At 54.3% G+C, this 17,166-nt stretch overlaps 1 protein-coding gene across 1 annotated transcript; it reads right to left on the minus strand.

Moving 5' to 3' along the window:
- Nucleotides 1–1,091: 1,091 nt before the first annotated feature.
- On the minus strand, nt 1,092–6,691 carry AQP8 (aquaporin 8). Its single transcript, XM_050906292.1, has 5 exons — nt 6,480–6,691; nt 4,041–4,167; nt 2,983–3,197; nt 1,517–1,651; nt 1,092–1,134 (listed from the first exon to the last, which is right to left on the minus strand). Exons 1-5 carry the CDS (start codon nt 6,689–6,691, stop codon nt 1,092–1,094), a joined length of 732 nt encoding a protein of 243 aa, XP_050762249.1.
- Between the last annotated feature and the right edge of the window lie 10,475 nt (nt 6,692–17,166).

The following is a 17,166-nucleotide window of genomic DNA, read 5'->3' on the forward strand; positions in this document are numbered from 1 at the left end:
GTGCGTCACCCCCTGGCCCTCCTGATGCCGAGAGGGGCCAGAAATGGGACTGCCGCCAAAGCTCCCTTCTCCCGTCACCCTCCTACGTGGCAGCCTCTGTGGGGCAGGCCACGGGCAAGAGCCGCTTGGCATCCTCCTGGACCTGCGCGAGGGACAGGAGCCGACCCACGGCACAAGCTGGGGAGCGGGCTCCCGTGGAGGAGCATCCTGCCATGCTGGAGCATGGGCTCCCCGCGGGCTGGATGCTGAGGAGGGAGCTGGTGGAGAGAGAGCAGAGATGCTGGAATGGGAGACAAATGCAGGAGCTGGCGTGGGGCAGGGCACGGAGCCTCGCAGTGCCCACCGTCGCGTTCGGGGCTGGGGAGCTCCCGCAGGTGTGTGCCAAGGCAGAGGGAGCTAGCTGCATCGGGCCTCGGAATGAACATCGTCAGGAAGAAGTTAGAAAGCGATTAGTGTCAGCGCTGGCGAGCGATGCCGCACTGTCCCCAGGCACGGCTGCTTGACTCAGCTTCTCGCCACCTCAGCAGGATTACGGCAGGCTCCTTGCAGGGCGGCTGGGAACCGGCAGCTCTCACCGCCCGCCCCGCGGAGCTGGAGAGGCTCCTGCAGAGCAGCCCAGTGCCGGGCTGCCGGCCACAGCCACACACACCGGACCACCTGAGCACGGGGCAACGGTGCCCACCCCGGAGGGCACAGGGCTCCCTGGCACCAGAGATGCCCAAGCACAGCGCTGGTGGGATGGACGCTGTGCCCGGCCGATGCCAGGGGAGGCTGGGACCTCGTGGGCACTGGTGCGGGTCAGAGGATTCTCCTGGCAAGCCAGTCCTGGCAGAGCCCTGGGGACTGGAGTGGGAACGGTGCTGCCCGGCCCTGCTGCCAGCACAGGGCTGCCTGGTTTGGCTGGGCTGCTTTCCATCGTCCCTGCAGTGTCAAGTGAACTGTCCCCTGAGCGTGAGCTGCCTGGGAGACGCGGAGGGGAGGTGGGGTGGCGAGGAGCAGGAGCAGGGGCCTTCACGCCGGCTGCGCTGAGCCGCACCGGCCGCCCACGGCAGGTCAGTGACAACGGCACGCAGGCGGCCCCGCGCCCGGCATCACTTCAGGAGCAGACGGGTGGTCCGGTCGCCGATCAGGAGCCTTTGGAGAGGTAAAAGAAACTCAGGGTTAGCATTTTTGCCATTGCAAGCGTGCATCAGAAACCCAGCGACAGCAACAGCCCAGCGACAGCCTGAGCCTGGATTCGCCCCGCAAGAAGACATGGATGGAGCAGTCAAAGACATGGATTTGGAGACAGGTTGGATCTTTGCTGTCACCCTGTCCTCATGGGAAGGAGAAGGGAAAGGAGTCTCCAACCCTTGGACACCTCTCTGGAAAAGCGGCTGCTTGCAGCCTTGACCCAGGCAGCAGGGAAGCAGCCCGGGCAGCGCGCAGGGCAGAGCCCCCGGGGAGGCGGCAGGGTGGGAAAGGGGGGGTCAGCCTGCACGACTCTGCTCTCCTTACCGCTGCGGGCATCACATACCTCACCAGCACGCCGACAAGGAGGGCAGCGACCATGGGCCCTACCCAGTAAACCCAGTGGTAGTCCCAGTAGTTTGCTACCAGAGCTGGCCCGAAGGCTCTGGCAGGATTCATGCAGGCTCCGGACACGCCACCTCTGAAAGAGGAACAAACCGGCTGCATCAGCCCTGCGGGACACGAGACTAGCACCCGCTGCTGGGACAGGGTGATGCATGGGCTGGGAGGGGGTGCAGCAGCGTACCCCTCCCAGGGCTCCTTGCTGGGGCTCTGGCCCTGCTCGGGGAAGTCGGCAGGTTCAGACCACCCCAGGCTCCATCCAGGCACGGCTGCTTGGTGCCCGGGGACGGTTTGCCCTGGCAGCGTAGGGAAGCCCAGACCCGAGCGGCTGCTCTGCTGCAGCGCAGGGACCAGCCCGGCCCCGGCAGCCCACGGCGGCTGCTCGCCGGCCGGCACCTGCCTTTGCTCTTCAGCGTTTGCAAGCTATCGGGGAAAACCCGGCGTGGGGTGGAAGCATGAGTGTCGAGTCTATTTTGGGGCTTATCGGGAGCCGGGCTTTTAAACAGGGAAAGCTCCATGCCACGCGTAGGTAGCGGAGCGGGGCAGGAGAGACAATAGCGTTTACAGATTAAAGAAAACTGCAACAGATAAATATTTGCACACGAGGTTTGTGCAGTGTTTAAATAAGAGCTCTGAATCCCGCTAGAGGGGGCACTGCCTTAACTAAACAACCCATTAACATTCATAATTGCGTGCACTCGTTATCTGATTGCCGTGGCACAAGACCCAGGCTGCTCGCCCGAAACGTCTGCCTGCGCCGAGGCTGAGCTTGGCAGCGTTTCCAGCAGCCACGAGGACACGCGGCGAGGAACGGCTCCAGATAAACCCTCTCCTGTTTGCTCAGGGCTTCCTACGACAAACACTGCCCGTGCGGCCCTTCGGTTTTATCAGCCCATAACAGGTACTTGTAAAGGCTGCTCTGGCTCAAGTGCCACGCGCTGGGCTCGAGCCGATGGCCCCTCCTGCACCCAGCCTGGCTGCGCCCAGCACCTCTCCCCAAAAATGTCAGAGGGGCCAGTGGGCTCATTTGCCAGCCTCCCTGGTGTGCTCGGCTTTCCTCAGTTTCCCCGGCCAGCAGGTCCTGCGCTGTGCTGCAAGGGGGGCACGTCCCATCCCACCCCATCCCACGCCAGGCACGGGCACTCTTTCCTCCCCGGTGCAGGATGCAGCAGGCGCGGTGCCGGCCGGGGAGGGAGCGGGGGAGCCCTGATGCTGGGTGCTTAGAGCTGCCCCCCGGTCTCTGCTCAGCCAGCACCGCAGGGAGCTCTGAGCACCAGTTCCATCCCCGCAGCCCATGGTCCCATCCCGACCCCCTGCTCGAGGCACCCTGCCCGGTGACAGCGGCTGCTGGAGTGGATGGCACCGGCTGGCCGGTGGGAACACGCACGGGGAGAGGACTCGCGAGCTCACCCCACCAGGATGTCAACCGTGACCGTGAAGCCGATGCAGAAAGGTGCCAGCGGGGTCTTGGTCTTCCCATTGACGGTGCCCATGCAGGCCACGAGGATCAGGAAGGTGGTCATGACGATCTCGCCCACGAGGACGGAGGGGATCTGCTCGTCGGCCGTGATGCCGCTGAAGGCCCCTCCGCTGGCATTCACGTACCGCTCGCTCGTCGCCACGGCCTGCACGGGGGGAGCCCTGTTTGTGCCGTCCACGCTCCATATTGTGGGCTTTAACGGGCATATGTGCTCGCTGTCAGGACAGCGTGGGCGGGCGTAGCATCAGGTTAAAGAGGAGCTAATCTCATCACTTTCCTCCTGAAAGCCAGCCCTAAGCGCCTGGCAAATATAAACTCATTAGAGAAGGCTCTTAGCGTCTCCTGAGATAATGAGCCAGCCACCGCTTTCCCGGCGGGATGAGCCTCACCCGGCGGCCAAACCACCCCGTGCCGCTGCGTGTGGGCTGCCTGGACACTGGGAATGGGCAGCACCAAACGTAAATTAACCTTACAGCACAGTGCCGTAAGCAGAAGCGCAGGCAAACACTGTGCGTGAAAATGGCTGGCGCTGCAGAGGTACCGTGCATCGCTCTGTGCCTAATTAGCGCGCCATAGCAAACCTCTGGAGAACAGCGACCGTTGAGAATTAATTAGCCGGGCCCCAGAGCGCCGTGCAGAGGCGGCACCCCCACATCTGCACGGCACTGCCAGACCCAAGCCAGCAGCGGGGGGGAGTTGTCCGAGTCCTGCAGTCAGACTGTGAAAGACCTGGGAGGAGGAATTGGGTGCCCTGGCCCTGGGTGCCAGACGAGCCCCACGCCCCCGCCACGAGCCTCTGAGCCTTGTGAGACATCAGCGCTCTTCATGACATGCAGAACTGATGCACCCAGTCCCCACGCGCGCTGCTGCTGGAGACCCCGGGGCTGGGCAGCAGGCTGGGGCTGGCCAGGCCAGCTCTGGCAGAGCAGGGGGAGTCCCTGCACCCCGGCGTTAGCCCCGGTTACAGAGACTCCCCGGGTGTCTGTACCTTTGCCAGGCTGGCTCCTATCGTCCCTCCGCAGAGCTGGGAGACCCAGTAAGGAATGAGCATCGTGATGTTCAGCCCGCCAACCAGCCACATGCTCAAGGACACGGCAGGGTTGAAGTGGCCTCCGCTGCAAAGGAGAGAGGAGCATCAGTGCGGGGTTCAGCCCCAGGGTGGGATTCCCTCCTGGGGCTTCGAGCGCAGCGCTCGCTGCGGGCTGGAGCCACAAATGCTTTTTCAGTCCTTCCTGTGAGAAGGTGCTCTGCACTGCAGAAGAGCAGAATTCAGCCAATTCCTTTCTCTGCAGTTACTGCTTCAAAGCAGCAGCATCTTTGCGCTGGATACCCAGCCCCTCCTACAGTGCTGGCAGGGGCAGGAGCTGCCCTGGTGCAGTTTCAAGGACAGGGTTTGGGGCTGGGTCTCCAGAAACCCCCAGGTGCCTCCAGGAGCTGCCAGGGGAGGTGCGGGGAGAAGGGGTCTGCTCCCGGCGATGCAGGGTGCTGCAGGCTGTGGAGCGCAATGAAGCCCTGCCCGAGGCCCCGGTGCAGTGGGGGTTACACCGCTGCTCCCCCCGCCCCAGCAAGAGCTTTGCCTGCAGCAGCAGCACAGCCCGGCCACCAGCGCTCGCTGGAGCAGCTCCTCCGGGGGCAAAGACCCAGGGAGGAAAGTCATTCCCTGTTACATCCTTGTGGCAGCCACCCCGGCTGCTCGGGGGAAGGAGGGGAGGCACTGATGGAGCTGGTACCCAGCCTGGCAGGACACACGTCCCTGGGAAGGCAGGGAAGGGGACAAGCGCTGTCGGACAGGGCTGAGGCCACCTCCCGGCCATACCAGCGCTGCTGGACGCTGCTGGGATTTTCAGGATTTGTCTGCCTCTGCTCGATGTAAATGCAAAGGCACACAGGTCTCTGCGCATCCCTGTGCGCTGCCCACCACGGCCCTGGGAAGGGCTGGCAGGAGCCGGCGCTCGCCTCGTTACAAGACTTAAATCATTCATCTTGAAGACCACATGCAAGACAAACTCAGATACCTTCTAATTAAAACAGATTACCATGAGATACGTGTTAATGAACAAGTTTCATAACCAATCAGCCCTAATAATAATTGCTGGTGAAGCCGATGAGTCAGAGTGTCTAGGAACTATAATCACATCTTATTCTTCAGCTGTAATTAAAGACCTGTCACACAAGAGCAAGAAGCTGTGTTGTTTAGGCTAGCAAACGTCTCGGCCGGACAGGGCTCTGGCTGCAAATACCCCTGGGATGGGTGGGAGCTCAGGAACTAAAGGGGGACCTGTCTGCAAATAAACCCCGGCTGCAGCACCCACCCGCCCGCAGCCTGGCCAGCAGCCTGGCCAGCGAGTGCTCATCTCACACCAGGCTCCTCTCCAGCCTCTCTGGACAGAAATCTCTAAAACTTGACTTTAGGCTAAAACATCTCCCTGTGCAGGACCCTGAGCTGGCTCCTCCTGGCTTCAGAGCTAATGGGGGACCCCCGGGACCCCTGAGACACCTCTGCAGCCCCTCATCACAAAGCCCGCCTGTGCTGCTCCCCTCGCCCCTGGCTTCACTGTGCCGAGGGCTTGGGGTGCAGCGGGCGTCCGGCTCGGCTCCGCCGGCACACGCACCCCGGGTCACTGAGCCCCAACTACACCAACCTCACCCTGCGGCGTTATCCCTCCTAATCAGGTGCTGATAAATTATTAGTAGTTTGCTCTGGAGTCCAGGGCTCGCACGCAAGCCCGGCCAAGCCACCCTCCCGGCCGGGGGAAGTTTGTGTCCCAGCCCGGCGTGTTGGGGGGACGGCCCGGAGCCACCCCATCCGTGGGCTGCACGGAGCTGACCGGAGGGAAGGGAACGAAACTCCACAGGGACTGTTTCAGCTTATTCCTTCAGGATAAATCTATACCTTAGCATCAAACAACACTTTTTTCAACAAGCAGGTTTGTCTAAATGATGCTTTTGAGGAATTGAAACCATTTGTAAACGGAATCCAAATTTTTCACCTGAAAATACACAGGGGAGTAGCATATTCGGGTCAAAACGGTTCGTTCTGACATCCTTTTAAAAGGAAACGTCTGAGTTTTCCAAAGGAATGCTTCTGTTTCAGCTTTGACCATTTTTATTAAAAGGGGCTAAAAATAAAATGTTGCAATCAAAAGCCACGCGAACTCCCCCAAACCCAAGGCGTTATGGACGACCACCACCTAAGCAGCCATGCCGTTAACCGAGAGGCTCGATGGCAGTGCAGCGTTGCTGCAGTCACCGATATTTGGGCAGGAAAGATCCTCAAAGCAGCGTGTGGGGAGACAGGAGCATCTCCTCCTGCCCACGCATGGAAACCGTGCGGGTGCTGCAGCAGGGACCGTGCTGCCCCCGGGGAGGGGGTGCAGAGGAGGTGGCGGGGGGAGCACGTGCAGCCCCTGGTGCCGGCCCCCCTTACCTGATGCCTCCCAGGACGGCGATGGTGAGCCCCAGGGCCAGCCCGTGCGCCAGGGCGGGCTGCAGCCTCCCCGTGCCCTCCGCATCCTCGACCACGGAGAGGCAGCCCATGAAGATGAAGAGCGTGCTGCCCAGCAGCTCGGCCACGCAGGGCTGGACGTAGCGCTCGTACCAGTGAGGTTGCGAGGGCTTGAACTGGATGTCCATGTCCATCGCCTCCTTCGCTGAGTGGTGACCATGCTCGGCAGCGGCCATGAGCAGGGCTGGAGCAAAGCAGGCAGAGCGCTGGTGGCAGCCGGCCCCGCGGGCACGATGCTGCAGAGCAGAGGGCTTGAGAAACCGGAGACACGAGCTCAGGTCTCTGAGGGGTCCTGGTGCAGGGACGAGGACCCTCGAGGAGCACCCCGCTTGTCCTGCTGAAAGGCTGGCAGGCTCCCCTTGACCTGTATGAAGAGGTAGTGGATGGGAGGCTCTAAAAAATGGATTGGATTTGCATTGCTGAAAAAAAAAAAAAAAAAGGGGGCAATAAAAGCTGATAGGCCAGCCCCCAGGAATATAAAAGCTCTTTATCACTGCCGTTCCTTGGTTCAAGGCTTTGGGTTTTTTTTCCCTGTGGTTTTTTGTTGTTGTTGTTGTTGTTGTTGTTGTTTTAGGGTTTTCTGCCAAGACTCAGGATGTGATTCCTTTCGCGGAGGTACCCGGAGCGCCGGCACCTGCGCGAAGCCCCGCTGGCCTGCTTCACCGGGCAGCTTTTACCTGCTTGTGCTGCCAAGAGGTAGCACGTGCCGAACGGACCACAACACCGCGTCCACGGGGGCACGCACGGATCCAGCAGCGCCCTGGGAAATGGCTTACATTGCTCTGGGGAGGAAAAAACCACTCCTTGTGAAAAATCACTCCTGGCCAAGGCTTAGCTCTCTGAAATTAAGTCTAAGCCCAGGCGTAACACAAGAGACCAGAGCCCTTCCCGGCATGGTGCAACTGAGAGCCCTGAAACGTGTGTGGAAGGGGATGCATGAGGAGCAAGGGGGGAAGGCTGCAGCCTGGGAAAGGGCGTCCAGAGGCACCGTGCTGACACGGGGGGAGGCAAACTGAAGCCCCTTGGAGCCAGCCCAGGACTCGGAGCAGTGTCCGGGGTTAGGCGTGGAGGGCAGACGCCTCCTTCAAAACCTGCCGGACGTTGGTACTTTTGGGCATGGCAAAACCATGGGATTTAACTTGTGTTACATCAGTAACGCTTAAGGGGCTTTAAAACCTTAAAGACAGCATCAGCGTGGAGAGACCTATCACCAAACCTCTTCCTACAGACCCCCGAGAGCAGGGAAAGTGAGTGATTTGCCTCGAGTTACCAAAGGACCCTGCCTGAAGCACAGCCAAAGCCGGTTCCCCTAAACCTCAGCCCACGTCCTGCCCAGAGCTCCTAAAGTGGGGGGCCCGTATCCCCCTTGCACCGCTCTCAAATAAAAGATTGCTGGCAAGGGTGCCAAGGGACCCACCAGCAGCTTTGAAAGTTGACATTGATCAAACGTTTAAACCAAAACCTCCCCAAAACCCCCACCGCACCCCGTAAAGGATCACCGCCCGGGAAGCCAGATTCAAGCCACGGCAGAGGCCGTGGAGCTGCAGCCCGGCCGGGGACACCGGGCACCACCACACCGCCCGTGCAGCGACGGGCACAGCAGAAGCTGCCGCGGCGATGCAAGCGCGTGGGTCTCTGCGGCGCAGCTTGCATCGAGCAGCAGGAACGCGCCGGCCGTCTGAGCGGGGATGCAACCCACCCCGCAGGAGACGAGCACCGTGGCATTTCACCTCCTTGAGCAATCGCCTGCGGTGTTTCATGTTTGTAGTGGGTGATTAAGGATTGGGGTTTATAGACATTTTTTTTCCCTCTCGTAAGCAAGGGTAAAGAACGCCACAGATGTTTTATGATGTTTTCACAAGACGCTGGGGATGGGAAGGAAATTTCCACTTGCCTGTCCCAGGGCGGGCTGTTGCTGGCCACACAACAGACAAGGGTCAGGCCAGAGCTACAAGGGAATCCCAGTTCAGGCACCTCTAAATGAGCCTCTGCCAACTCACTTCCCCTCCCGAGAGCATGTTTCCTACAGACAAAAGGGCTTGGCATCAGGTCATAGAAACCACTGGAATATGGAGAGTGAGTGCTGGGGGCGGCTGGTCTTTGGGGCTCCTCTTTGAACCCCCTGCATGGACCTACGGAACAGGAAAAGACCCGATTCAATCTCGCCAGCTCGCAGAGCATGGTCACCTGGAGCCAGTTTCCAACAGGTACATCGAATCCATCCGTCACCATGCCTCCCGGCACAACCAGACGAGGGTTTCATTGGGAGGGATTTTAACTCGGGCAAAAGGAATCCAGATTTCATTTATTTTTCGGGACATTTATTATGAGAGATTAATGTAACACACATCCAGATTTCATCTAGTGCTTCTTACCAGCAGCTCTCAAAGCGCTGTACGAGCGATGCTGGCATCGCGTCAGTGCACCAGGAGACGGCTGAGCTGCCCCAGACCGCAGGCAGTGCCGGGCAGCAGCGCCAGGCAGCGTGGGCAAGCCCCGGGAGCCAGCCCATGGCTCTGCCGCTCCTCAGCCAGGGCAGAGGCAGCAGAATGGCCGCTTCTGGACGCTGCTGCCACGTACACGGTGCAGGAACACTGCCGATGGCGATGCCATCACGCCTGGACCACGGCCGCACAGGCTGCTGCAGATGTCTCCCAGCGGAGCGATGGCTTCGGAGCACTGGAAGGTCACAGCCCAAAAGTGAAGATTAACTCCGCGTCCTTGGCTTTTAAACATTTACCATTATTGTTTGGGGAGGAGGCATGTTTGCCTGAGCCTTCTAGAGGAAATGCTCTGCATTCAGGCAACAAAGGAATTAATTATTACTAAGCACAGGACTGAAACAACAAAACAGAAGTGCCATCTTGAGGGAACTTTTTTCCCCCATCGGTAGGAGCTCCAGCCAAGCGGCTCCGCACCAAGTGCCAGCCAGCGCTGCCCGGGCGTCCTGTGTCTGCCACACGGGACTGACAGAAAAATCGCTGGAGGAAACCGGCTTGGGAAATTTCAGCACTGTGCAAAACACCGACTGATTTGTTTTGGAAGATTAGGGAAAAGGAAACATTTTTTGCAGAGCCACGGCTGATGTGCCACTAACCGAACAGTTCAGTTGGCAGTTTCTTGCCTTTCTTCCTGGAGTCAAGGGAACGCTGCTGTTCTCTAACCACTGCCTCAGTGTAAGGACCGTTAGAAGGGAAAATAACGCTCCCCGTGTGTAATTCAAGCTAACCTCAAAAACGGACAAAACCAAAACAAGACGATAATGCTGATATTTTCAGCACCTGTCGGCTGTGGCTCCTAAAGCGCTCTCGAGCGCATAAATCCTACCTGAACCTCCTGATGGACAAACGAGGCCGAGCGATCACTTGGCTCATCACCAAATCATCACAGCACGCGCGGCAAAGGGGCAGGCCCGGACCTGGCAGCGTGGGAGGGCAGGAGGGCAAAATACAAACTAGCCACGTAGGAATTATCGAAAGTTTTCAGCTGTGCTACACTGAGAAGTGCCAGAAGAGCGTGCAAGACCAAGGGACGTAGGGTTGTTCAGCGTGGTCGGCAGTCACGCTACCGGCAAGACGAGCACAGGCAAAGCAAGGAACTCCCGACTGAGGGGTCCACCGAGGCTCGAAGGGAACAGCATCATCTCAGCACGCTCGGGGCTGCCTGGACTCTCCCACGCAGTCAAAGGTTTACAGCAGCAATATACATGATCTATATTTATCATCATGAATTGGCAGAGGTGGTGTTGGATTTCTCTTATGTTTACCCTGAACTGTGACTTCCCTGAGCTTACAACTCTTGAGCAAAATACATTTTCCATAACACGTAATAAGCAATTGCTACAGGCCCAATTTAAGCTACATCTCAATCCAACGTTACTCCTATGTCATTCTGCGAAGAGGCTGCGCCAGCACCTGCCTTTCGTTTAAAGACACCACTAACGTGCAAAGAAAACCACCCTGCTCTTGCCCCTCACGGATAAGATTAAATACTTGGCACTAAGGTTTACTCAGTAAGCTTGATAGAAACTACGTTCGTGGGAAAAGGCGTGGGAATGAGAACAGATAAATCTGCTCATATTAGCAGACGCTTATTTTTGTCCTTGTTTGTGCTTGCACCGGTTTGTTAAATAAGTGACAACAGCAACTGTGTCAATTAGTCCAGGAAATGGTGGTACAAAACAAGCAACAGCTTCGAAAAATCCTTTTTAGGAACCGTAGAGAACATTTTCCACATCCATCTACCTGGACAGAAAAGCCAGAACACCTCTATTTTATCCAGCACCCCCCCAACATTCCATTCTATTTCTCCCTGCTTCATTGCGCAGATCTGCAACCTTTCGTTTGCTTTTCTATACGAACCATCGCACCCAAACTCAAACCACCCAACCTCAAGAAAGCGCTTAAGCAGACACTTAAGGACATGCTCAAGTGCCATTAACATTTAACAACGCTTAAGTGCAGGACTTGAGCATATGATGAGTCTCTGTTGAATCAGTGCCAGTGCATTTTATAGGACAGACTTCCGACTGCACGCCTACAAAAAAGCTATCAACAAAGTATTTTGGTGCTGCACAACGGTGTTGCTGCAAGGAAAGACCCCAGCACAGCCAGCATCCATGGTCAGCTCTTTTAAAAAGCAATAAAGAAGGCAAAGGCAACTCATTTGACACTGCCTTATCTTTACAGTATTTATCTTGGAGACCGATAGTCTTAATGATTACACAACTGTTACTGAATGAGAACTTGCAGAATTATTTGCGGCTTGCAGTAGTAACACAGGTTAGCTGACCTCTGCCCATTTATACATTCCATATTGCATAACAGTTTTACTTCAAATTGCTACCGTAATGCTCGAGTGCAGATGGAAATTTCCAAGGGTTCTTAATGCAGACTTACTGTTGTCTGTTGGAAAACAGGGGCAGCTGTGGGTCAGCTCTGCATACACAGAGTAGACTGGGTTTTGAGAAGGGAAAATAACCAGGAGGATGAAGCCACACTTAGACCTTAATTCTGGCATTTAACGTTAAAACCCACCAAGCTCTCAAAGAAGGGGCAGCTGCTCCTAGTCCCACGCAGCATACGCACATGCACATCTTCCCTGCAATTACCTAACACTGGGCTCCCCGCGACTATCCTGTAAGGCCGACTACAACGGAGCGTTTTCGTCCTCAAAAACCACGTTCCCCTGTGCCCCAGCAGCACAGACCTGAAAAATCCTGTAAGCCCGAAATGAGGAACTGGTAACTGCAGAGAAGCTTGAAATGCTATGTGCTAAGCTAACAACTGGTTTTCATTCAGTTCCTAGAGCTGGATAATCCCTGTAAGGAACTAAATAATTTAATTTTCTAGAAGGGGACTTCTTTTATCCATCTCTTAAGAGTGAGTAGGCAATGCTCAGGCATGGGTCACTTGGCTAGAAGACAGGCACAGTAAAGTGTAATCACCTAAACTGTGGTTGAAGCTTGGACAGAGCGAGGATCAACATCCAGGACTCAGCATGGAGCAGATACGGGGATTTTCTTGTACCTGTCAGGAACAATTTGTGACAGGCATCTCAAAGGCAGGCGAGCACCACGTGCTCCGACTCCCTCGGTTTGCCATGACAACTGGACTCAGCATCCTCGTTGCGCGAATGCTTCACATACGCAGGGAGAAGCAAAGAGGATTAACAGCATCTTGCTTCAAGAACAGCAAGTATGACCAGACACAATTCCTCTGGCTGCCCCTTCCTGCTACCCACGTTCTCTGGTAGAGCTCCTTCAGCAAGACCTTCATCCCCGCCACGCACCCCGCAGCCCAGAGCCCGGGGCTGCCAGGGCGGTCTCCTTTCAAAGCCCCACGTAGGGCCACAGCCAGCCTGGCTGTCATCCTCACTGGAGGTCCCGTGTCACCCATGCTCTCCGAATGCACGGCACCCGGGAGGGACAGCCCGGCTACCCACCCTGCAGTCAGAGCAGGAGGACAGGGGGGAGATGCAGCTTTTCAGGTGCTCCGAGACCCATTAGCAACATAGCAAGGAACAACATCACAGGCTCCTCGCTGCAGGAGACTTGCGGGAGAACTTTTCCTACGGATGACATGAAATCTCCCTCTGCTACTACATTTACAGACACAGAAACTATATTCGGTAGGAAAGAGGAAACCAGTTCAAGTACTTTTAAGTGATCTTCAACAGTGACACAGGTGTGGCTATGACATGGAGACCAGAGCTAAATTCAGGGCCGATATCAGATATCCCCAGTGGCAAAGATGAGAGTGTTGTGCCCTTATCTAGCAGCGGGTACCAGCCAGGTCTGGCTCCCAGCCTCTTCAGCCAGCACCGAGAGTCGCGGGCAGCGACTCCATCGCAGACACCAGCCGGCAAGCTCCGGCAGGCAGGGCCAGGCAAAACCCTTCAAGCATCAGGGGAAGCTGCCAGCGGGGCAGGCGGTTGCAAAGGGAACGCCTGAGCTCCTGCGCCGTACTTGGCTGGTTGGGGCAATGCAGCTGACTTTCGCCTTGCAGTTCACTCAAATGATTTTTTTTTTTCCCTCCTTTAAACAAACCTTTTGCAGGGATGAATTTTGTTGCACTGTCAGTACCAGTAAGCCAGGCAAAAGGCCGGGCTGGGAGCAGAAAAGAGAGGCAGAGACTGACCGTGCAGCTCAAGGCAGCCACTGCTGACAAGCAGAGTCACACAAAGGACAGTGAGCAGCAGCAGAAGGCAAAGGCCATCTCTCCTGGCTGGAAAACATCTCTCAGCCTTTTTCAGCTAGTGGCTTTCCAGCGAAGTAGCATTGTTTCAGCAGCACCAGGCACTCTCCAAACCCAAATATTCCCTGAAGAGAGGTGAAAGATTTATTTATTTTTTTTCACGTAATCATGAGAGCTGGACTGCCCACACCCGTCCTGCCTCCATGAGCTCCGGAGGTATCACAAATTCCTTTGATCCTGTTGTAACCCTGAAGCACAAGGTGACCTACTTTCTTCACCGCTGTTGGCAACCGAGCTAGAAGAGACTCTTGAGGAGTTCTTGCAGGAATGATTTCCCTTCTCCTAGCTGGATGCTGAACTGCTTAGCTGAGCAGCTGCAAGACGGAAAGTCGGACTCATGCAGGCGAAGAGCGAACAGGGCACCATCGTGCCTTTCATCCCACAGCACCAGCTCTGCTCCTGTGCCGCATCCTTCAGTGCTTCCCTCAGATGAACAAATTAGACAGGGACCTAAAATAGAAATCGATGAGCAGAAATTCCACCAATATCTGCCTCATGCTAGCAGAGACATCATTTCCAAGCACAGAGAGGATTAAACTATGACAAAAAAGACTGACTGATAGAGCACAGGACTGTCTCCTGTAGTGAGCCGCATTCAAAGCCCGTTTATATGAAAAATGCAACAGCTCAGTGGTTGCACCTTAGATGCCGACCAGTTCAAAGGGAACAATTTGTTTGTTCCAGAGCAGGTAACACTTCAGCTTGGCTCCCACTCATAAAGATTATGTTACAAGAGGCTCAAGGAATATGCTCTCAAAGGGGGTCTTGCCAAAATTAAATTAATAGTAGAGATGGGGCTTTTATGCTACTATGTATTAATTCATTTTATTCAAAAGAAATCAGCAGGATAGTCTTGTTGCCACAGAGCAAGCATTAGTCACTGCACAAGAAGACTCCTGCAGCGCAGAGGGTGTTGTAGGGCTTTTGGTTTGTCGGTGGGTTTTGGGTTTTTATAATCCCTGATTCTTACTGACAGAGAGATTAACTGTCAGGTAACCTTAGCTATGAGCAGATTTGTGACACAACGCATTGTCTCGTTTCCCCCATCTTCATATTGAAGTACCTTTGACTCAGCTGTTTCAGATACTTTTTGCATGGTAATTCAAATCAAGAGGTTTTTCAGGATAGACACCATCTCTCACCGGGTGCTTGCGCAGCACCCAACACAGGTAATGCTAACGCCAGCAAGTCAGATCAGAGCCATTTGTGGACGGAGATCAAGGAGCCGAACATCAAAGAGTACTGCAGGCAGAATCAGATATCTTGTCAAAGCCGTACCCAGGAGTCTCCAATACCGAGAGGTTAGTCATCCATTAATAAGTTCTTACTCCATAAACCGCAAGGAAGAAAACTGCATCCATATGAATACACAAGAAAGTAGGAACTAGCTTTTATATACACTAGAATGAGAATTTTGAGAGATCATCAGAGAGATTAAAGGACAGTTAGGTATGCGACGAGGCTGGGAGGGAGGCGAGATCCGACTCCCGGCGGCTGGAGAGCAATGGCACAGCAGTCCCCACCACTCTTTCTTCCAGCAGGCTTGCCTGCCAGCCGTCCGCAGCGATGCAGATTTAACGTGGGCTCGTTTCCAAATGATGGAAACACCTCTACAATAGGGTTAATGCACACTGTGAGGACAGAGCAGGTATAAGCCTGCTCCCAACAAACACCGATTCTGCTGATCAAAAAAACCCCATCAAATTCCATTATCTCGGTTCACCTGAAGCAAAAGGAATCTCAAATACAGCACCAGCTGGCAGAACGACAGGTCCTAGCTCAACCACGTTCCCCAAGTGCTACAGTCCACTCTGAAGGTGGAAGAAGTAAAACATTTACTGTTGTCCATCTCAGGAGCACCTTACTGTTTCTTCAACATGGAAACAAACCAATAAAGTACCCAACCTCTAGTCATGCTTTTGTAACATCACATCTTTGATCCAGCAAATGAGTTTGCAAGACAGCGCGCACCCCACAAGAGCAAAGCTCTCATGTGAGTCAGAGCATCTGTAGGTGGGAGGCCCTCGTATGCTATACGCTCATTAAAAGCAAGAAAAGCAGCTTAATGGTCCACAGCATGATCCAAGATGCAGTACTGATGAAGTCCAAAAAAGTTTGAAGATGGCAGCATCCAAATAAAAGACTTACCAGGATTTACACTTGGGAAAATAGCCTTTGGGTAAAGGAAAAGGGCTGGGTGGGGGTGAAGGGGCATGAAGGCAAGACAAGCACCTCAGAATCCCAACCTAAATATGCAGCTGTAATATAGCAGTTCTTTTAGAAAGTTATTTCATTTCTCCTCAAATGTAGAACAACAACAAAGCAAGCAAACAAACCAACCAAAACCCAACAACAACCCAGTCCAAACCAACTGTCAGTGAAGAGATCATGTGCTATAAAGCTATCACAATTTCAGACGGCTCAAGGGCTGGACTAGCAAAAAAGTTAAAAAGATCAGGGCTAAGTATATTTTCAGAGTAACCATGCTTTAGATATCAATAACCAAGCTTCTGGGCAGCACAAAACCATGTTAGCAGAACTGAGAAGTAAACTTTTACTCGTCTGTGGCTCAGTCAGCAGAATCAGACCCATCTTTCCATCAAAACGTAGGTTGGTTTCATGGACAGCACAGCCATGATAAAAACCTGCTGTTCCAACTGACAGTGACTAACAGCAAGAGAGGAGAAAAATAAATGCTGCAAATACAGCAGAACTGACTGAGATTCTTGAGTTCTTTTACCTTTTCTCAAGGCCCTATCCCAGCCTAGGTAGAGACCCTTGCCATTTTGTCAGCGTCGCATTAAAGCCCTTTCAGCTGGCAGGCTCTGCCTCCTAAATAAAACCAGGATGGTACAGAAGGGAGGATGACAAAGGTATGTTTCCATAAGGACCCTTTTCAGTTTTCATGCTCTGAACAGGGACTGCAGATATAAATTTGCACTGGCAGTTTCAAATGAAGTTTTACCTGTATAATTTTGCCCTTGTGACCCTGATACTCTTGTCTTCTGGAGGTTATCAGAGAGTTGTCTTTACTCAAACCGAAGGTTCCAGATCTTTAGAGGTGAGTTTCTTGCACTGACGTTCTGAAGGGGTAGACACCAAGAAAGTATTTGCATACTGGTATTCCTCTTTATGCCAGCTGAATATCTATTCTTTACATAGCTACACAGGTTAACTCAGGAGAAACTGTACACTGAAGATGGGCAAGGAGGCGTGATGCTTTTATCTTCTTCCAGGTCTCTGGCATAAATGCTATGTTTAGCTAGGCAGTAAGTTTGGAGGACTTGGAGGACTAATTAAGACAGATTCATAGATACTTATTGAATTTAGCTCCTTGGGTTCATGTGAGGGTGAGACAGAGCAATTGCACAGTGGGAATGAAAAATACTCAAAAACTTGAAGCAACAACAGTATGAAACCAGAAGGCAAAACCCAGAAGCTGCAGGCCATTAAATGCAGCAGGCTAACTGCCCCGGCTTCCCAAGAAGCAGAAAGGCTCACCAGCAAGTCGACTTCCCATCTAGACAGCAGGCAACTGCCATGGGAAACCACCCAGTGGCAAACCCCGTACTCCCTGGTTACAGCTGCTGTGCTCGAGAAGGAACTTTGATGGTTAAGGTGAAAAAAATGAGACATGCCCTTCTGGTCTCCTGCATCTGCAGAGAGAAAGGGTCAACACTAATGCAGACACAGCTTGCACGTGCCTCTTAATAGAAGAGGGGTACAGATAAGCCCAAACATCTAAAACGTGCAGGCATAAGCATACCATTGATATTGTTATCTAGGAAGCAAAGGTTATAAGCTCCTTTCATAATTGCACAGTTCATCCCTTCCCTTTGGGGGCAGAGATTTTA

Source organism: Gymnogyps californianus, chromosome 15 (assembly GCF_018139145.2).
Source record: "Gymnogyps californianus isolate 813 chromosome 15, ASM1813914v2, whole genome shotgun sequence".
NCBI lineage: Eukaryota > Metazoa > Chordata > Aves > Accipitriformes > Cathartidae > Gymnogyps > Gymnogyps californianus.

Excerpts from the sequence above, each read along its gene's own strand:
- AQP8 (XM_050906292.1), bottom strand. The coding sequence starts at position 6,691 with ATGGACATGGACATCCAGTTCAAGCCCTCGCAACCTCACTGGTACGAG. Across the intron at positions 3,198-4,040 it reads TAGGAGCCAGCCTGGCAAAG|GCCGTGGCGACGAGCGAGCG; the intron begins GTACAGACACCC and ends CCCCCCGTGCAG. Across the intron at positions 1,652-2,982 it reads ACGGTTGACATCCTGGTGGG|AGGTGGCGTGTCCGGAGCCT; the intron begins GTGAGCTCGCGA and ends TTCCTCTTTCAG.